This window comes from Myxine glutinosa, chromosome 9 (assembly GCF_964187855.1).
Source record: "Myxine glutinosa chromosome 9, kmMyxGlut1.1, whole genome shotgun sequence".
Lineage (NCBI taxonomy): Eukaryota > Metazoa > Chordata > Myxini > Myxiniformes > Myxinidae > Myxine > Myxine glutinosa.
The window spans coordinates 65914623-65936153 of NC_136269.1; the positions used below are offsets into that span (position 1 = coordinate 65914623).

At 44.9% G+C, this 21531-nt stretch overlaps 2 protein-coding genes and 1 long non-coding RNA gene across 6 annotated transcripts in view; 2 read left to right on the forward strand and 1 right to left on the reverse strand.

Moving 5' to 3' along the window:
• MKKS (MKKS centrosomal shuttling protein) overlaps positions 1-10319 on the forward strand; it is a 22856-nt gene extending 12537 nt beyond the window's left edge. The window contains exons 3-8 of one of the 2 annotated variants that reach the window (XM_068129066.2): positions 3640-3798; positions 4012-4087; positions 4204-4385; positions 7105-7215; positions 8213-8358; positions 9710-10319. In XM_068129066.2, coding sequence (XP_067985167.2) covers positions 3640-3798; positions 4012-4087; positions 4204-4385; positions 7105-7215; positions 8213-8358; positions 9710-9998 — 963 coding nt within the window. In that variant the 3' untranslated portion in view covers positions 9999-10319. Of the gene's footprint in view, positions 1-3639; positions 4088-4203; positions 4386-7104; positions 7216-8212; positions 8359-9709 lie in introns of both variants that reach the window. The other variant, XM_068129065.2, reaches the window with a different exon arrangement.
• Positions 10320-10676: 357 nt separating this feature from the next.
• LOC137414012 (uncharacterized) lies at positions 10677-15725 on the reverse strand. 2 transcript variants are annotated; one of them, XR_010981800.2, is made up of 2 exons: positions 15468-15725; positions 10677-11878 (listed from the first exon to the last, which is right to left on the reverse strand). It is a non-coding gene; the product is annotated as an uncharacterized LOC137414012 (long non-coding RNA). The 2 variants fall into 2 exon arrangements; XR_010981799.2 differs by lacking the exon at positions 15468-15725 and adding an exon at positions 12352-14518.
• LOC137414010 (outer mitochondrial transmembrane helix translocase-like) lies at positions 15711-18793 on the forward strand. Of its 2 annotated transcripts, none has more exons than XM_078784407.1 (2): positions 15711-15849; positions 16363-18793. In XM_078784407.1, exon 2 carries the CDS (start codon positions 16537-16539, stop codon positions 17590-17592), a length of 1056 nt encoding a protein of 351 aa, XP_078640533.1. In that variant the 5' UTR covers positions 15711-15849; positions 16363-16536; the 3' UTR covers positions 17593-18793. The 2 variants fall into 2 exon arrangements, with proteins under 2 accessions (XP_078640533.1, XP_078640532.1); XM_078784406.1 differs by having other exon boundaries at positions 15828-15946.
• The last annotated feature ends 2738 nt before the right edge of the window (positions 18794-21531 follow it).

The following is a 21531-nucleotide window of genomic DNA, read 5'->3' on the forward strand; positions in this document are numbered from 1 at the left end:
GAGTGGACCCCTTTCACGAGTACCCGGGGCGGGTAGTGTAAGTGTTAGGTAGAGGGTATAGGTAAATTGTGGTTGGATATTGGCATTTGTGGTGCGGTTGCAGAATGGTATTGTGGATGGGTGCATTAGTGTTGTGGAAATGGCTGGGCGTGTAGCCTGTTGGTGTGTGTAGTTGGTTTGGGCACTCCACCACTGTGAGGATGTCGGCCAGGTGAGGCCACAGGTGGGCTCTGGGAGCCGGTAGTTGTGGATGGGGCCCGAGGATCCGGAGGACGGACCCGGGTAGCCCAGTGCCAGAGGGCACCAGGGGGTGACAGAGCCAGGAGAGGGCCTTCCCCAGTTAGTTAGGTTAGGGTGAGGAGCTAGGTAAGCTCGGGTGGCAACTGCAGTGGTGGAGGTGTGCAGGTGGGTAGACCTGCTGGGAGAGCTACACGTCACAGCCCAGAAATTGTGCGAAGGCACCGGGAGATGAATCGGGGGAGTGAGACCCCAAATTGAAAAGCACCACAGTTTGGTCAATGGGAATTGGTTTTTAGAACCCATAGTGTAAGAAGGCCAATGGTTTGGCAGGAGAAAGACCCCGGGTAATGTAAAGTTGTTAAAGTCATTTAGGAAATAGTTAGGATTGATGAACCTGTCGCACCATACGCAGCCACTTACCTGAGGTAATGATGATGACTCCACACCTGTGTTTTCTTTGTTCTGTGTGCAGGAAATAAGAAGTGCTGTTTGGATTTGTGAGACGCATCACGACGTGGATGAGACATTGGGGTGATTCCATCTCTCCCTCCTTAGGAGGGACTGATGATGAATTGGAGATGGCAAATTGTGATGAGAGTTGGAAATGGCAAATTTGATGGGTTAGGAGGGAGAGAAGACGAATTTGGTTTATGGGAGGAACGGGGAAGACAGTAGGGACGTTGTGGATTTGTAAAGTAGATGTTTATGGGTAGTGTTGTGTTTTGTGGATACAGTAAGGGGTAAGGGAGGGGCAATGTAGGTTACCTGGTGGGGGGGGGTGGGGGGGGCGTACGGTAGGAACGTACCTGTCTCACCTGGTTCCCATGTGCCCCTAGTGTGCATTACCTAATATTGCGTGCACTTTTGCGCCCTTACCAACTTACTCACTTGTCCTCTTCTTTTGTCTCCCACCTCCGAGGATCTGGCTTTGGGGCAGAGAGAGAGGAGAGAGAGGTGCTGGCTCCGCAGTTGTGGGCCTGCACTTTCGCTGCTTGCTGCCTGGATCGATACACCATATGGACCGCAATTTTTGTGGCCGCCCACCATGGACCGCAGTTCTTTTGCGGCCAAGCACCACCCGTTGATGGACCTCTGGGTCAACGTGGCACCTATGCCATACAGGTGAACAACTTTTAGTTGGCCCCCTGACGGCCACAATAAAGAAATGGACGCGGTTGGCGCCTTTCTTTATTTTTGAAAGAAGCCAGAAGGCCAAGTGCACCACATGAAGGCAAGACCAGCGGCAGAACATCGGCCGGCTGCGACACCACCGGTGATTATGGAACACTTTATTGGTGCACCGGATGGTGCTGACTCTACATGATGGGGTGGTGCTTTTGGTGCTTGGATGGGGTGCTCTGCACATTATTAAAGGCCGTAGGGCCACAGGGCACTCGTGGGTTGGTGTATCGATGCTGGCATGCGTGCTCTCTCTATGCATAACATCTGCATGTGTTCCTCCAAAAACAGGTCCTGGATCGTAGTGTAAATATCAGTGTAGTCTTGTATAAATGATGCTCCCTACCGGCTGTATGTTTAGTTTGAGGATTCTTTCCGCGATTCGGTTATCCTGTGGGTGTGTTTCTGTGAGGAGAAGGGTGCAACGTCGCAGGGGGACATATTTACTCATTTGTGAACATCTGTAAAACTGTCGCACTCAGGGTAGAGTTAATAGTAGAGGGAACTACATCTGAGTGCCACACTAAAGTAGGTAAAAATTTATCGGGTCGGGACGCCCCGAGGTAGAGAAGGGTGCAATGTTGCGGATATGGGATTTGGCCTCCATCCATATCCGCTTGTAAATATTCCCCTATTTCCCCAATACTCCCCAACTATCCCCAATCCCCCATTCCCTAGTCCCATTGTCTGTAAACAACACTCTGTAGAACCGACCTTCCCCTTTTTCCCCCATTAAATGTCGTACCCAGGTTCACCGCATCTCACGTAGACAACTATAGGACATCTTGCTAGTTATTCTTAGTCTATGTCAGTTAAGGACTCGTTTCCATTAATTCTGACTCTTTGTTGCACCAGAATGTGATTGTATGGCACCAGTAGTAAGTTTAGGACCTCCCAATACCTCCCCACAATCTCATCTCCGCATCCTCCCATCTTCCTCATGAAACTACAACAACAACAACAACTACAACAACAGCGGGGGCGGCGTGGCGGCGGCGCGGGGAGTGTGCGTCCTCACTCCGGCTTGGTTAGCCACCATTGCCCATGTGCTCCGACGGGGTTACCACGCAGGGGCTCGCCGTCAGCTCCTCGTCAAGGGCGGAGCCCGGTAACCCCCCGCACCCAATAGGAAGCGGCGGACCGATTCCATCTGGGGCGGAGCTAACGAGCCGAGGGCGTGTCACTCCCCGCTGGATATACGCAGCCACTTACCGGAGGTGACGTAAGATGCGCCCCCAGCTTGGAGAGAGAAGTCGCCACCTCCGAGCGCTGAATACCTCCCCGCATCTCTGGACCGGACCGCGTTGATTCTGCCCCTGAGCCAAGGTGCACCTTGAGCCATCGACTACCTGCCCTCCTTGCCATCAATCCCTGTGTGAGTCAGTCTTGTCCCGTTTGTCTGTGGTCTGTCGGGAATAAGATAAGACCGTGTATAAGTGCCTACCTTTCTGTGCTGTACCTCTTGTCCGTGTAATCTAAACGTTCTGCAAACCCATATTATAACCTCCTCCGGAGGTCTTGAGAACTGTACCCCTGGTGTCGTGTCATTTAACCCAGCCGTTGTGTCCTTTCCTTCATTGATCTAGCGTAGCGCGATTCGGCCAACGTTCGAGTATAATCGGGTAAACTGTGCAGACGCGGTCATACCAAACCGCTCGGTAAACTAACATCCAAAACCGCGTCTGTAACAATATATTGAATGACTTTAAGAGACATCCATGTACTTTTGCATTGATTTATTAGGAGTATATACAAATTGCAACCATGCCATGGCCTGGGCGCAAAGGATCATGAGCCATGATTTGATGACTAATACACGATCCAACATGAAGATATTCTGCTGATTGAGCGCAACCCAAATTACCTGACCTGCTTCCTCGATGTGATACCTTCGGTCCATTGTTTCTCGTTTTGAACTATATCTAGAGTGTGGGCAGTATTCAATGAGGAAGGTACGTGAGAAGATATGTGATGTCTGATTATTTATGCCTGTCCAGGTGATGCAAGTGGCCAAAATATTTAATCTGCCTCTTTGCAATGGTGCATGTAAGATTTGTGTATTAAAGTCTTAAAAATGGTGTCATTGTTTGTATCCATAGAGAGGTACAATTGGGTGTGGTGTTATAAACATTTATAGGTAGAAGGTTGTTGTAAAATTTAGGATTTGATTCCCTCATTGACAAACGTTTGTTTTACTTGGTTCTTTTCGTCATTGCGCAGGCCTTTCTCCAGACTGTCCCAGATAGTACAAATGCTGGGCAAGGACTTGGGATGACGGTTTTAATCTCCGTACTTGGTTGTGGAGTAGAAGCTTCGCGAGTACGCCCTGGCTTGCTTGTCAATGCAACAACACAAGTGGACCAATTTGCATCTCTTCAGGTTGCGAATGAGTTCCTGGTTGCTGTCGTATCTACGTCTCTAGCTGGAGACATTATAGAGGGAGGGGATGGGGTATTGCATTGTGAAGTGCCACTAGGAATGGATGAGGAACAAGCAGTTCTTTCCATGCTCTTTCGCTTCGGTGAGTGGCTCGTGGCAGCTGGTGTGAGACTCGTGATATGCCAGCGGGTGGTACACCCATTGTTGATGCAGGTCCTACAAGATGAAGGTATCGTGGTTCTGCACAGGCTCGGGTTGGAAGTGATGGACCCACTCCTGAGGCTCACAGGTTTTATATTTTGCATGTAAACCCTACAATATCACTCCAAGATGTTTATCAAAAGTTTTGGCCAGATGGGTTTTTAAAATAGCGAATAATTTAAACATCCACTGATGTATCCACAGGTGCGCGACCTATTGGCTCCTTCTTTAGTGAGCCAGAATCCACAACTTATGGGGTTCTCCGAAGTCTTGAGCCACTCAAGATTGGGTGCAAGGACTTCTTGCTGCTCCAGCCTTCACGGCCTGTTCCGGTGTGCACCCTTGTGCTCTGTCATCGCACTGATGCCAGCCTCCATGAGCTCAAAGTGAGGCTGCCTCTTTAATCCGTGGGCATCTTGTACATCTTCCAACTTGAAATCTGTTCAGCTTAATGTGAATGTGAAGGTGACAGCCTTTTGGAGGAATCAGCATTTTGTTCGTTTGGGGGGTGAGTGGGTGGGTGGGGGAGGGGGTGAGTGGGGTGATGGGGAAGGTGGATTTAGCAGATGGTGCCTTTTACTTTACTTATTTAAAAATTTCTGGAATTTGTGTAATCTGACATTTTTAAGAATAACCACCCAGCCATTCAATTTGTTGTCCTTCCCAAGTATAAAATGACAATATAATGATACGAGTATATTCCAGTATTCCTCAATTGATCAATTATAAAATGGCATAATGTAGGTATTTCCCCTTTTGTAATTCATGGAGACCGGGATTTACATGCCCAGACTGGGAATCGAACATAGGTCCTCGGGTGGACCGTACCAGTGCTCTGCCATCTGAGATGCTTGGGTGACTCCCACCGAGCATGTAATTCTCGCACATATAGAAATGCCACTTTCTTTCCACTGCTGCTTCCGGGGCACTCGCTGTCAAACCATAGGAGCAGTGACGGCCCCTCCACGAGACCTGGTTCACCAGAAGACGTGTGTTTGATTCCCGGTCTGGACGCACAATTTTTCCACTTATACCTATTGGTAGTTATTTACAATCCTGTTCATTTATATAATTGCATTACTATGCCCCCTTTGGTGTCTGGATAATAGCAAACATGGATTTGTCTCCCCCATGGGGGGAAGACTCTCTCGTGGAAAGGCCGTCACTGCTCCTAGATGGTTTCGCAGCGAGTGCCCCGGAAGCAACAGCGGAAAGAGTGGCATTTCTATATGTGGGAGAATTACCTGTCAGCGAGTGTCGCCCAGATAGCTCAGATGGCAGAGTGCTGGTACGGTCCACCCGAGGAACTGGGTTTGATTCCTGGTCTGGGCACGTAATTTCCCCACATACACTTATTAGTTATTCACAAACTTCATAGGATATATGAGCAAGAAAAAGAAGAGGAGGCCCTCCTAGTTCATTCATCGTCACCACAACCACATGGTTGTTTAACAAAATTTCATCCGGATATAGTTGTAGAAGTATGCGTATTAGAGAGTGAATGTGTAGGACTTAGTGGAGTGATGCATCGGAGTAGGATTGAATAAACTGTTTTTGAATTTTTGCATTCAGGTTTGTAGACTCGGGTGGGGAGCTTTATTGTAGGTAAGTGGGGTCATGCCCGATACTGCTTCTTCTTCTGACTGCAGATTCAGGAGAACCTAAAGGAAGAAGGTGGGGGGTAGTGTTGTGGAAATGCCTCCGAGGTGTTAAACTGATTAATATTGTTCAATTAGCTCCTTGATGTTAATAACAGCATAAACTTGAAGTAATTAATTGTTATATTATATATGCGTCACTTATGTAATAAATAGACGACTTCTACCCCTCCGAATGTGTGTATCTAACAACCGCCATTCCATTTGAACCCCTTTTAATGTTTTTACCTCTGATCTGCCCTTATTATCTCTTTTAAGCATTATGACAGGCCAGCGGGTATCAGCTTAAGCAGGAGAACAAAGGATGTGCTTTTAGCGCGGCCGAAAGGGAACGGGTTATTTATGTCACGGCTGAGGGTGGAGACCGATTCTATAAACGTGCATGACGCAAACAAAATGGGGCAGATGCATGCAGAGTTTATGGGAAAAACTGCATGCGAGATGCAATAGAGTTCCTCCCCAAAAGAATCCCATGCCGCCGCAGCTCCAGCCACGTGCATCCCCCTTTCCCCTCCCTCACACCCCGCCTCCCTCCACAGCAGGCCGTGCCCACCCTCCTCCTCGAGCCAGGTTCAGTCAGCGGCCATAAAGTATTTTCTTGCCAGGGAGTGTCACCACTTGGGACTCGCTGCATCCTGCCAGACGCAGCCTGCAGTATTCAGTCTGGTCAGCCTGTATCCATTGTCTTCTCTATCATGGTGAAAATGTGGGCCCAGGCATTACATAGATTATAATTAAGTAATGGTTCTCATTCGTCATTGGTCTGTGGGCATGAGTAGCGGTAGGGGTAAGGGGATTGTTGCTTGCATCATTTTTGGTTGTTGTTTGCTTATTTTGTGCTTCCTCCCCCATGTACCACAATTCGTAATTAAATATACCTAGCCTCGGGGTGAATTTGGGTCAGAGTGGTCACTCGCTGGTAAATAAAGAAAGCCCGTTGAGGGTAAATTGGCAACAGCTACTAGTGCCGTATATCATAACTGTTCCGTGAGCCTCTCAGCTTCGCTTGGCCTAATTAGAGTGAGGCCTACGGTACCAATTAGCGTAACATTCAGCTCATTTGACGGTCCTACGGGTACGGTATCAGAAGCGGAAAGGCCCATATTCCGACCCAGCTGATGATTACGGTCGCATTGAGAAGACTCGCTGGACTCATACTTGGCACCTGGAATGACCCGCGTGACTACAGAAATGTTCCAGGTGTTATCGGCTGTGAAAACGTTTCACTGGGTTACTCATCACAGGTCTGCCAACTATCATCCAACAATTGCTCCATGCAGATTTTATGACATCAGTGCACAGTCTCTATAATGTGCGATTGATTCGCAAAAGTCAAAGGGCGTAGTCGAGTGTCGGATCCCTTGATTCTTTGCTATGTCGTGCACCTTTAATGCATGTGCATAATGCTCTGCGGTCAAATATTGTATCATACCCATTTATTTTTCAGATTGTATGCAAAGTAGCTGAACACTTGCTGCAATTGGTGCTGAAGCAACCATATGCCCTCTTTGGAGGGGGGTGTACAGAAAGTCACCTGGCCACTTTTGTAAGGCATCAGGTATGTTATCATTTGACTAGACGGGCAGTTAAAGTGTTGTATTTTCTCCATATATTCGAACAAAGGAACTAAAGCATGAAAAGAGCTCTTCCTCACCACCTTGCCATTGTTGATACATTTCACATTATAATAATGTGGAAAAATCTCCAATTTCTGTATCAACAATACATTGCTTGCACTTTTTGAATCTGATAAGACTTTTTGAATTTTTGTAAGGCCTAAGGTTAAATTTTTTTTGTTGTTGTTGGGAAGTTTGGTAGCATCGGTGATCATCGTCGAGTTTAAATGCCTTGGCATGCCTGCATGCCATTCATATTCCAGTTGGAAAATAATGTCACCTTTTCAGACAAAATTACGGTCATGGCGAAATTTTTATCATTTATTCAGATGGGAGCTGCAATCTTCTTCTTTCGTATACAGCAAAAGGCTGCAGGGTAGCATCATTGGCTGAGGGTGTGACTGTGCTGCTGATGTAAGGCAGGAATTTGGAATTTGTTCAGGCTAGCTCGCCTACGCTTCATGGAGGATGCCATAGGATCTTTAATGTCGACCACTATTATCGGCAGACAGGACGGCCAGTTTAATGTTCATCCGAGGGACGGCACACACATTGATGAATCACGATGCCTGTGAAACACTGGAATGACAGTTTATAGCTTATAGCTAGGCCGAGATTCAAACCCAGAATAGACAACTTTGAGGTGAGTGTGAATACCTCTAGGACATCCTGCCAGCCGATAAGCTGTAATGGAGAGTGAAGAGATGAAATATGGAATCAACTGAAAAACCTGTGTCAGCTCCATTACGAGCCTTAGACCAAAAATAAAACCAGATGAGTCAACTTCAAACCTGAATCCAAAAAAAAGGAAATATTTCCACATTTAGTTAATTGAAAATTTGACAGCTATGCCTTGGTGGGTGCCTATACATTTTATAACATTGTAAAACTTCTTTTTTTCCAGGTGGTTGACTTTTCTGGTCTTTTCTCATTCTTTAGATGCAAGAGGTGGTTGACGATAGGTTGGAAGAATTGCAGTGTCCCCGGGCCACGTACATTAAAGTTGCTCAAAATTTTGCTTCCTGTCTTGAGAATGTTGCCACAAGCCTGAAACCGGATGGCCTTTTGCACCTTGTGGACAACAAGTATGTGAATAAAATTCATCTTTAATGGTGTAGAGTCTAGACCTTGGAGGGTGGGGAAGGTGGAAACTTAATTCCACTGACTTTATGTAGGGAAGAAGCATCCGCAACAAGCTCAGAGTAATTGTGCACTTGATACCTCCGTCACAAAAGGTGGACGGAGGTTGTGTTTTTACCCCTGTATCTGTGTCTGGGAACAGGGTATCTCAAAATGTTTTGGTCTGATTCGGCCGAAACTTGGTGGACAGGTTGAATGTGTGCCAAGGACGAAATGATTATATATTGGTTAAGATATGCATAATAGAATTATTCAAGTGATTCTTCACCATTGAGAGATAGGGTCAAAAACGATAAATAATGCTTGTTTCAAAGTTTGAAATGTGCATGGTATTTCAAAATGTTGTGGACGGATTTGGACGAAACTTGGTGGATGGGTTGGGTCGGTGGCAAGAACAAGGAGATTAGATTTTGGCTCGGGTCTGGATGCAGATCCGGCCTATCAGTGGGATACAAAATGTAAACTGTTCAGCCTGGCGGAGGTATCCGCTCTGCTGAGTGCCGTTCTAGAAGGTGGATAGAGGCTATGTTTTCGCCTCTGTCTTTCTGTCTGTTTATTTGTCTGTGAACAGGGTATCTCAAAAGATTGTGGACGGATTCAGACGAAATTTGGCAGAGATGTAGCGTATGTGACAAGGACGAAATGATTAGATTTTGGTGAAGATCTGGATCCAGCTACGAGAATTTTTAGTGATTCTTCACCATTGGGAGATAAGGCCAAAAACGATACATAGTACTACCATATCTGAAAAAGTTGTGGATGGATTTGGACGAAACTTGGTGGGCAGGATGTACGTGCAACAAGACCAAATCTTGCGATTTTGGTGAAGATCTGAATATGGATTCGGATATGGGAGTTATTTAATTTTTTAAAGCGATTCTTCACCATTGAGAGATCGTGAGAAAAGCGATATATATAAATTAAAAAAAACACCTTTAGAGGCCATTTTTCCCCGCAAGCGGGGGTTGGCCTTTTTCGGGGACCGTGGTTGTTGTTGTTTTTCGGTCCCCTTTTTGAAGCAATGTTTTACGGCCGGATGCCCTTCCTGCCGCCAACACGGCCGGATATACAACATGATATTTCAAAAAGTTATGGACGATTTATGACGAAACTTGGTGGATGAGTTGGGTAGGTGACAAGAACAATCCGATTAGATTTTGGTTCAGGTCCAAATCCAGATCCGGCCTATCAGTGGGATACAAAACATAAACTGCCAGGCTGGTGGAAGTATCCTCTCTACCGAGTGCCGTTCTAGTATTTGTACTGCATCATTTCTAAACAGAGTACTTTTTTCAGGATACATCATCACTGGTTGGTGCCTGCTTCTGCTCCACTGGAATCTTTTTGGGAAATTGAAGGCTTGCAATGTGCCTGTGGCCTTGCGGTGGCGCACTTAAATTTATCTTGGTGCACACTGGGGCCAACGGAGACCGAGAGAAAATTTGAAGGCCAAGCCCTTCCTGCAACTCTACCATCACCTCTACTACTTGACTCTTTTTCAGCTCGGACCAATGCGCTTCTCGTCGCAGTGGAAGCTGCCCGTGTCATCTTGGAAACAAAATTGATCATCGAAGAGTCTCATTGACTGTTATAGGAATAATTTATAGCTTGTCATATTGAGATTATTTTTAAATTAATAGGATCAATGGGTTGTTCATCCAAATGTCGAGCTGAAGGAAAGTCTCACTATGTGAGATAATTTTGTCATGAAAGCAAAATTTATATTCTGGCATCCTATACTGACACAGAACTGGTGATTTGGAAATTTTGGGCATTATCTTACACAAGTGATGTCATCGTTGAAGTAAAATCCTAAATTGTTCCATGTGTTGAGATCTCAGGAATGCAAAGTTCGAGAAAGATGACATTTTGTACAGACTTTCACAATAAAGAGTGAAATAAGCAATTGGTTATTTGCTGCACATCTACAATTAGGTTGATGAATGGAGTGAAATCCCATGTTGTTTTAGGTTCTATCTTTCAGTGATGCAAAGATTAAATGTTGTACAGACCTCCATAGCAGACTCTGAAAGAAGAAACGCGTCATTCTTCGGGCCTTAACACAATCGGTGAAGTGGTATCCTAATTTTTTTTTGTACGATCTCAGGAATCCATTATCAAAGAAAGCTGGAACTTCAAACAGACCTGCTGAAATATCGGAACTACAAAATATTGTTGCGGTTTCAGAGTATAGTGAAGTTCCTAGGTTCAAGCATGCAGGGAGGATGTGTTTCTGCCATTAAATCTGTAGGTAGTACACTGCAGCCATGGATCACCATTTAATCAGGAGACATGTTGGTTTTAGACAAAAGCTGATTTCGTTCGTACTTCGTAACCTTCGACCACAACCAAGGTCCTAACCAATAAATTAGAGGAGGCTCTGGAAAACGAGGCCATCTTTAATCTACACTACCAACCAAAACACATGCAAAAACTCCCAAAAAGTTTGAAAGGACTTGGCCCCACCTCTCTCAGGTCTTCAGAGGTGAGGAGGACAATTTTCCTGGGGTGGGGAGAGAAGTGTGATTTAACAACAACAGCACTAACATAACGACAACGAGAACCCAAATTCTAACTTTGACCATGTCCTCCAGTGGGTGCCACCTGCTCTGGCTTAGGGCAGCAGAGCCCATACCCAATTTAAAGCTACCGGACCAATTGCACAGATTCCATGCCCTTCACAGCAAGGATGGAGATGCATGTGCTCAAGTGGTACCTTTCTCATTTAAACACGTCACATTAAAGATAATTTGCAAGATCATGCCATCAATTTATCTCACATAGTGGTCAATAAATAGACGGCACACGGATTATAACAAGAATGATCGTACTGTGGTCACAACCTGTGACAAAATCCGGTGACGGGCCGATTGGGAAACGCACATTTAAAGAGTTCTTGAAAGATTAACTGGACACTTATCCATGACAGCCACCCCATGGTTATATCAGAACAAGCATCACATGGTCACAGATTGTTTAACCCCAATACGGGGCCATTCAAAAATTACGTAATGCTAGCTTTTTAGGGAGGCGCGTACCGTATGTGTGACAGCCTTCATGAAACCTAATTAATAATTTTTCTTCGACATTGATAAGATGTTTGGGTTCCTCATCGTGAATAACACTCAAACCAAGCAAAGCCAATGGAAATCTGATGCAAAATACCCGTTCAATGTATGACTATATCATTTTATATCTTTAAAAAGGCAGCTAAGATTGTGTGGCGATCACAGAAGTGGGAAATTTTGGTTCCTTCCTCGAGGAGATTATTTTGCTGTAGTCTGGAGCCCAACACTTCAGCCTTTTCCTTTGACAATGACAGGTCTCTCACCAGATCGTTTAATTCTTCTTGATTTAGCAAGTGTGGCTTCTTTTCTTCAGACTCAGGTTCAAACAGTTCATCCATATCATCCACAGCATCGTCAGAGTTGTCATCGCTTTCATCTGCAGCAGCTGCTGGTGGAACTGACACAGGAGAATCAAAGTCATGGGGGACCGGCTTCAGAGCAGACTTACAATCTGGATATACAATTTTTGACTTGTTTTTTGTTGAGAAACCAGCAATATTTGTCATACAAAAGTAGCAGTCAGAGTGATGATTTGTAGGCTCACGCCATATCATTGGCACAGCAAAAGGCATTCCCTTCCTTTTGCCACTCAACCACTTATTATGTGTTACCTCCCCAAACTCCGGTTATGGTGCCCCTCAGAGTCTCGAGCGGGAACACGGCAGAAAGATTTGTTATTTTTAGTGTTCTAATAAACCACGGCAAAACCACACCAATGCAATTGTAGAACAAAACAAATAATTGTATTAAGAACTCCCACAAATAATAACACCATTAAAGAAAGTACCATGAAAATATCACTTGCAAAAAATGAACAATACATATGATGGTACCATCATTCCCTCAATGCTCTCAAAGCAATATACTCACGATACGCCAAATGTTAGTGGAATGTAACATTCCCCAAAGTCTGTGCATGGATCCCCATGCTGGTTGAAGGTCGAAATCGTGCAGAACGGCAAAACAATAGGCAGGTATCAGCACGGCGGTGGATGAGGATTTATGAGGTGAGAGGTCGATATAGGAATTGAGCCGATATGGAAACCAACGGTGATCAACACAATGATGTCGAGATGGGAATCCCAATGACAAAACAAAATGCACCAAGCGGACGGTCTCCTCGAGAACAAAATGGCGGATCGGCTTGTAATGGAGGGGCTTGCTTTCCCTCCGAACCTGAGACACAGGTTTAATTGCAATCACAATATGTGACGATGTCGCAGGCAATTCCTTTCCCGGGAGGCCTCGACTCATTCGCGACCAATATCAAAAAAGTCCGCTTACAGCCTCGATGCGACTCACAGCTGTCTACTCCTTTCCCTGCTGATCTCCTCCTCTCTCCTCTTCTCCGTTCTGGTTTCTTTGCTGCGTTTTTCCTTTTTCCTTCACAAACATTTATTTTTACCTTCACAAACATTTTTTACTAAAGTCATCTCCATTTCAAACAAAAATCTTAACAACAATATTACCTGAAACGAAAAATCCTACAATTAAATAATCAACAACAGAGGCGGAAGTGACGAATCCGTAACACTGCATAATCCCCGTGTTACACACAGTGCAGAAAACATGAGGTGCCCAGCTCTTGTCTTAGTCTCCAACTTTACATTTAAAAAATACTTGAAAGCAGCTTTCACCCTCTTGGTAAGGTTCTCGTGCTGGCTACGTGGAGTGTATTTCCTACAGATATAACAAAGGTTATCACGGTGATTCACACAGCCTCACCTATTCATGATACCTGTAGTAACATATGCCTAACCTGAAAATATACAGAAAAATATATTAGGTTATAACCTGAAAATATATAGATACTATTAGCATGATATGAATTCGAAACTCGATACATTCTTAAAATATATACATTGCATTTAAACATTTTAGTATCAAGTTATCAACTCCTCAGCACGGAAGCGGCACGCAAAATTGTAATGCTGCGTGGAAATTTTTACTTAAAAATTCATAGCTTGGTCAGTTTTCATCCATTTTTAATCAGTTAAAGTACATTCTAAAGCTATTTTTATGAGAAAAAATATTCTGCAACAGTTGTATTGCTTTAATTGAAACAAAAATACAAAAAATAATAATTTATGATCACTCAAAATCACCCACCATGGCGAGTTACTGTAATTGTACCATAGGTATAACTCAAAATCCTGACGTGCTGAGAAAATTCTGACTTCAGATTCAGAATCAGCAAACTCGATTTAGTCTAGAACATGTGTTTCTACCCCAGTAGCAAAATCTTTGTTGTCCATTGTTATATAGTTCAGATGTCACCTTCAGGGCAGCAATTTTTTTTTTTTTTTAATGCGATGTGATGTCAATGACTATTTTAGGACATTGACACGTTGTGCATGGACAATTATTCTATCCCACATCTGTCATACTTGACGACTTCCTCGTAAGTGTCGTGCCACAAAGCCAATTTGGATTGTTATGGGTCGACATCTTTCTACTGTGCTTCTTCTTCATCGTGTCCCGTCAAATGCTCTCATGTGTCCAAAGTGGGATTAGCATTTACATCTATACTACTATTTACATCTATACTATAACATATCTCAAAAAGTTGTGAACGGATTCGGACAAAACTTGGTGGATGAGTTGGTTAGGTGAGAACAAGCCGATTCGATTTTGGTTCAGGGTCCGAATCCAGATCTGGCCTGTCAGTGGGATACAATAAGTAAACTGTTCAGCCTGGCAGAGGTATGCGCTCTACCGAGTACCGTTCTAGTTTCGTGCCGTTTTAACGTCAGTTGCACCCTGACTATGTCTAATCTCTCTATAATGCAAGCAATCTCTGTGTGTCTGTGTGTCTGTCTGTGTGTATGTCTGTCACCGCTGTTTCTCGACAACCACTGGTCCGATCTAAGTGAAACTTTCCATGTATATTGCTGGGGACCTGAGGATGTGCCTTTTCAATGTTTGCTATTAATCGGACAAGTGGTTACCAAGTTATGGCCATTTATTTAGCAAACACATACGTTTTGTACATGAACGAAGGAACAGCGAAGGACGAGAGCGAAGACCGAAGGAGCGATGAAAGTTTTAATTTTTTTTTTGCACGTACGGTCAAGCTACAGCGAAGGAACCGCGTGTGTTTGTTGTTTCTGCCTTGCGGTTTGAAACAAGTTATGGCCATTTATTTAGCAAACACATACGTTTTGTACGTGAACGAAGGAACAGCGAAGGACGAGAGCGAAGACCGAAGGAGCGATGAAAGTTTTAATTTTTTTTTTGCACGTACGGTCAAGCTACAGCGAAGGAACCGCGTGTTTGTTTGTTCTCTTCTCTTTGTGCTTTTCCTTGCGATGAAATTGCAAAATGGCAAAATATGTTGGCGCTAATTGAAGAATTGGCCATTAAAACTAATTTGCGATTAATCGTAACTGCGATATGTGAACTTCCGGACAGTGAGGCCTTATTTTTGGTACGTACGTCAACGTACGTATGTCCACGTACTTACCTCCCCGCACGTACGGGCACGCACTAGTAATTACAAACAATTATAATGAATGCATAAAATCAACTTTTAAACATTTACACCTTTTAGACTAGTTCGACCCACCCCTTAGACCTTTGACCCCAAAGACCACATAGACCATATAGATCCCGTTAGAACCCTATGACTCTATATACCCCCATTCGACCCTATATACCCCAGTAGACTCTACAGACTCCATTGGAGCCCTTTAGAACCCTATATACCCCGTTAGACCCTTTACAACTCTATGACCCCAAAGTTAGACAGTTACATTATTGACATTAGACCCTTTGAAGTTTAAACCATTTAGACCGAGAACCTTTTAGACGAACACCCCACAAACATATTATATTGTCTTCTTGCAAAACACAGACTACACTTTCTTAGCAAGTAATGTGCAAACCAACCCTCGTGTCAGTGGCTACTCTGCTAGTTTTTACAATAGTATAGATTGTACAGTTGTACTGCAAATTCCACTGACAAACTACAAAATAGAATGAATTACCGTGAATGTGTTGATGGATGGACACGCCTCCGCGACCCGTCCCGGCTTGGATTGGATTGGATCCACAATGCCAATGGCGTCAGAGCCCAAGCCACACTTGTTAATCTTTAGTTTTAGGGCCGAAACGACCAAAATTGTTACTTTTTAAAAACGAACTTTTAAAGGTGTACATGTATTTTAAACGCTACATAATCATGTCATGTTGTAGTTTTCATTTCATTTCCGCCATGCAGAGATTTACCTGCGTATGACGTCACTGCACGGGAAACCAAAGATATACGTGTCGGTTCCAGCACACGCAGCTGTCCTGCGTGAAAGACAACTTACGTCTTTTCTAATGGTTCCGAAAATGGGGGTCCACAATGGTCAATACAGCACCGACGTACGTTGATGAATCACCGTGCCAGTGAAACACCAGGATGACAGTTTATAATCCTGAGTCGGGATTCGAACCCACGCTCGGAAGCTTAGAGGCGAATGTGCGTATATCTAGAGTCTAGTACTCTAGACCATCCTGCCATTCACAAAATCCGATAATATGCATCGAATAATGTTGTGGGAGATTGCGGAATAGATAAAGGTGTTTAGGTTACCACAAGGCGGTGTATTGTCAAAATCTCCAGTAATGTTAACTAACATATGCCATACTTTATATTAAGAGTTCAAATAAATTCTCAATTAAAAATAAAAAACGTTTTATAAATATGAAAATGAAAGGGAGGGGTTAGTGTGTACAGTATGAAGGTGTATCACATTAATAATCAACAGGTTGGATGGTTTCTCGTTTTTCACAAATCTTTTTTAAATTGTTAATTGATATATTCTGACATCAATGTTTTGCTTCGTAAAGATATCTTATTAGACCTAATAATGTGTTTTTTTTTGTGTTTTTTAGTTAGGAGTCCATGAAACGAGGGAAGGATTAAGCGAGCGCTGAAGTTCCGTCGCGTGAGCACAAGCCACAAGGTTATGGTGGCGGTTCATTGTGCGTGTGCGGACGGTGCCTTCTCCCACCTGACTTCCCCGCCGGTTTCTCCAGGTGCGACCTGTCATCTGTCGTCGTAGCGAGATGCCCGAGTGGGCCATCCGCGTCCCCGGGCGCGTCGAGATGTTGTCGCTGGTGCTGCGTCTGTCCTTGCTCGGCGCCGTTTCGTTCTACGCAGTCCGCTGGGCCGTGGACGCCCTCGACCCGACTCGCAGGCAGAAACAAGAGGCGCAAAAGCAAGCGGAGAAGGTGATGGCCAGCCTAGGGGTGCGGGGTCTGCCCATGAACGAGTACGAGACTGTGATCGCCACCAACCTGGTGGACCCGGTTTCCATGTCCGTGTCGTGGTCCGATATCGCCGGCTTGGACTTGGTGGTGTCCGACCTCAGGGACACGGTCATCTTGCCCATCCAGAAACGCTCCGTTACCCGGCGGTCGGCTCTGCTCCAGCCACCTAAAGGCGTGCTCCTGTTCGGTCCACCAGGCTGTGGGAAGACCCTCGTGGCCAGAGCCACCGCCAGGGAGTCCGGATGTCGTTTCATCAACCTGGAGCCCTCCACTCTGACCGATAAGTGGTACGGAGAGTCGCAGAAGCTCACGGCGGCCGTGTTTTCATTGGCGCTGAAGCTGCAGCCGACGATCATTTTCATCGACGAGATCGACGCTTTCCTCCGCTGTCGATCGTCCTCGGACCACGAGGCCACGGCCATGATGAAAGCTCAGTTCATGGCGCTGTGGGACGGGCTGACGACGGACCACGGCAACACGGTCGTGGTCTTCGGGGCCACCAACCGCCCGCAGGACGTGGATCCGGCCATCTTGCGCCGGCTCCCCCAACGTTATCACATCCCCGCACCGGGCGTCGATCAGCGTCTCGCCATTCTCAACCTCGTGCTGAAGGACGAAGACCTTGATGATGACGTGTCTCTGTCGTCGGTTGCCATGGCTACCGACGGCTGGGCCGGAAGCGACCTGCGTGAATTGTGCAGGGAGGCGGCGGTTTCCCGGTTGCGTAACCACGAGGACCTGATGGTTGCCGACGTTTCCGATCTCCAACCAATAGGAACCAAGGAGCTGAACTTTGCCCTCAACAAAATGATTACTTTGCAAGGGGCGACGCGGGACTTCTCCTTTTATTGATGCTTGATGTTCCACAACTTGCCCCTCACGCTCACTTGGTGTTTGTAAACTTTGCATTTTTTGAATGTTTTGACACACGCACTCCCAAAATAGATTATTTATTCTTCCTCCAAAATATTATCGAACCACTTGGTCAATTCGTCCAGGCGGGAATTTCTGATCCGTTCGTGGTGCCGGCAATAATTCACCTCCCCGACACCAACGACAACGGCTGATGGCATCACCGGCTTAACGCCCATACTAGGGGGACGACACACTCGGAGAGGGATGGCCCTGCCAGCGAAAGCACCAGGATGGCGGTTTATAGTTATCTCGGCAGTCAACCCCAAGCTAGGCAATGCGGAGGTGAGCGTGCGCTCCTCGAGACCGTGCCACGAACCACTTGTCATTTTCTGTATTGTAACGCCGCACCCAAATAGTGCTGCTGTTGCTTAAAAAAAGTTATTCCCCTTTGTATTTTTAATTTTTGTTTAACAGGTGAAAAATCGAACAGGGCGTTTCAAAAGGCAACGTATGGATAGACGTAAACATGGCGAGATAGGATGTGAGGGTAAAAATGCGCTGGTTGGCTTTGAACCTATTTCTCTTTTCCATTTTTGTAATTGATTTTCACAAAGCAAATCTTTTTTTTTTTCCCAACATATTCTACAATCCCGGGCTCATTGCTTTTGCTTTATCTCTCATCTTCGCTCTCCTTGTATTACCTGAGTTTTCCTCCCTCCCCCCCCCCCCCCTGATTTCAAACCTGAAATCGATTGGCAAAGGGGACGATGCTGCGAGCGTTTGGTAATATTATATTGTGCATGAAGGTACTTTTGTGTGTTTTCTATTCCGTGCCAAGGTTCGCCGTCGATACTAGATCTTTAAATTTGGGGTCACGCCACTGAGTTCAGAGACCTCAGTAGAATTTGTTTTTTTTTTGTTCGGAGAATTTGTTTGGAGACCTCATTTGCTGTAAATGCTTCAAAGCTATTTTGGCAGGTCTTGCTCCTACACCTGTATAGATGTGTGAGGTATTTTGATTGTAGTCAGAACACCGAGCTTGTGTTGACAGCGAAGCCGTGAGGCAGCAGTTTAAAGAAGTTAGTCTTGTTCATCCCATCAAGTTAACTTGGTTTACTGTGTACTGACCGCTCCGATAGAGCAAAAAAAACAACAAAGGAGCAAAACTTTATGTTGACAATAAAATAAATAAATGCTGGATGTTTTTCACATAAAAGTTGAGTTGTTGGTGAAAAGATCAGAGCGAGCTGTGAGCCTGAAATCATAAAATATGAGTGTCCACCTCGGTTATTTCTTGACTTGACTTGATCACAGGGGTCACATTTTAATGAGGAGACACATGATGGACTTACAACTGCGATTAATGCACATACAGTCACGTGAAAAAGTAAGTACACCCCATGTAAAGTTTTTGACTTTTCAACATATTTCAACATACAGCTATTTGATCTTCATTTCCACAATATTGATAGATAAAGGTGATATAATATAACAAATATCATGAAAAATTTACATTTTGTAGTCCATTGTATAATTTAAATAAACATAAATGCAAATTTCGCATGTGGAAAAAGTAAGTACACCCCTACATTTATCACTACTTCAAATACCTAAAATTTGTATCAGGTGCACCAGCTCAGGTGCAAATGATTAGAACATCGTTTGAGAGGATCTTGGAGGAATCTGTCTTATTTAAACCTCAGACATTTAGTTTGGTTTGCTCTTTGTTGTTGACGTGTGCGGCGTCACCGTGCCTAGATCAAAAGAGCTCTCTGAGGCCTTCAGAAAGATGGTTATAGATGCCTTCGACTCTGGGAAGGGATTTAAAAAGATCTCCAAACAATTTGAAATTAATCATTCGACTGTCCGGAAGATCATCTACAAGTGGAGAAGTTTCCAAACAACTGCCAACTTGTTCAGGCGAGGCCACCCCAGCAAGTTCAGCCCGAGAGCAGACCGCAAGATGCTGAAAGAAGTCTCGAAGAACCCCAGAATGTCATCACGGGACATACAGGTAGCTCTTGCCACTGTTGATGTCAAAGTGCACGAGTCCACCATTAGAAAGACGATGCACACATTTGATCTACAGACTTGGCATTTAATATGGAATATTTTTTTTGTGGGGGTGAACCTACTTTTCAAGATGTCTTAGAACCAAAAGTTCATTGGAATTATGTTGAAATTATTCTAGATTTTGTTAATGTGACCTTTAAAAGAAACAAAAACCACATTTGACATTTCGAAACAAATATATTGATCCTTGAAAGTGATGTAAACTGATATCGAACTCGATTCACGGACAGTACTGTGTTAAACTTCTGTACGTTTTCCAGAAGTATCTCTTTATTTTGCACATTAGGCAAAATTTTTTTTAACAAAAACAAAAGTTAAGTTACGACTGGGATTATGGACAGTAAAATTACAGTTCAGTACTTCGTGTAACCCCCACGAGCATTTAGGAGAGCACGTACACATTGAGGCATGCTGTTCACGAGATTTGCCAAGGTTTGGACAGGAATCGCTTGCCATGCAGTGACAATAGCCTGCTGCAATTCACGCACAGAGGTCGGCTGCTGGTCCAAGTCGTCGATTTGACGCGTTAATTCTGCCCACAAGTTCTCTCGGATTCATATCCGGGGACATGGCAGGCCACTCCATATGCTCTACACCACGGTCAGCAAGAAAGTGTTGGATCATGCGAGCACGATGAGGCCGTGCATTGTCATCTTGGAAGACAAAGTTTCCTCGAAAGGCTGCACGAGCAAATGGAAGCAATGTTTCTTCCAGAATGGCCCTGTACTTGAACTGGTTCAGGTTTCCATTCAGAACAACCATGTCAGTTTTGCCCCCTGCATGAAAAGCAACCCAAACGGTCACCCCACCACCTCCAGCTTGGACTCTTGGCACTATACAATCTTTGTTGTAGGCTTCATGCACTTGTCTGTGCACTCGGACGCGGCCATCTTGACGATAGACCAGAATTCTAGACTCGTCACTGAAGATCACGTGATTCCAGTGTCCTGGCTGCCATTGACGGTGCTCTCTGGCCCACTGCAATCGGCGCTGGCAGTGTTGTCTGGTCAGGCGTGGCTTTCTCAGGGGACGCCTGGCAAGATAGCCTGCTTGAACCAGTCGTTGGTTGACTAGCCTTCTGGATACAGGCACATTTGTCAGTTGCTGCCACTCAGCCCGAAGCCGATTAGCTGACTTTGTATGGCTATTGCGGACTAACCGGTGCAGCTGGCGATCATCCCTCCTTGTGGTTCTGCGGGGACGTCCTGGCCTCGGTATTGGAGTAGGGACACCCCTCTGAGCATTTCGTTTCAGGATCTTTGACACCTGACCATGAGTGATGCCATACTGCCGAGGAATAGCACGCTGTTTCATGCCGTAATTTCGTAAAGCCACCACTCAATGACAAACAGCATTGTCAAGTTGACGGACCATCTCCAGAGGAAGCGGCAATAACTTTTGGAGACGTGCAGCAGTTGTTTTCCACTAATACAGAACGCAACAACCCTTGTATACTCGACTTAGAGTCCCTTTATAGAGAGAGTAGCGACAACTAACGATTTGATGCCATTTTGAGTCCATTCAGTGTGGAGCCGCCGTATGGCGCTAGTGCATTGAACCGTGTATTCCATTATGTTCTCTATGTATGAGAGATGGGAATGGTCTTTTCCATGTTGATAATGAACAAATTATGTGAAGATGACAAAATAGAAGATTTATGACAACTAAGAGCCATATGATAAAGAAGAAAATCACAGAGCTGGTTGTGATTTAACAGTCACAGACATTTAGAACCATGACAAAGAAGGAATGAACTAGACAGGTACACATGCTGCTTATTTCAGCCTCATTTTAATTTCAGGGAGGCGAGAGCGAGACTCGAACTCTCACCTCCCTGCTTATACATGTACATGTACAATACAA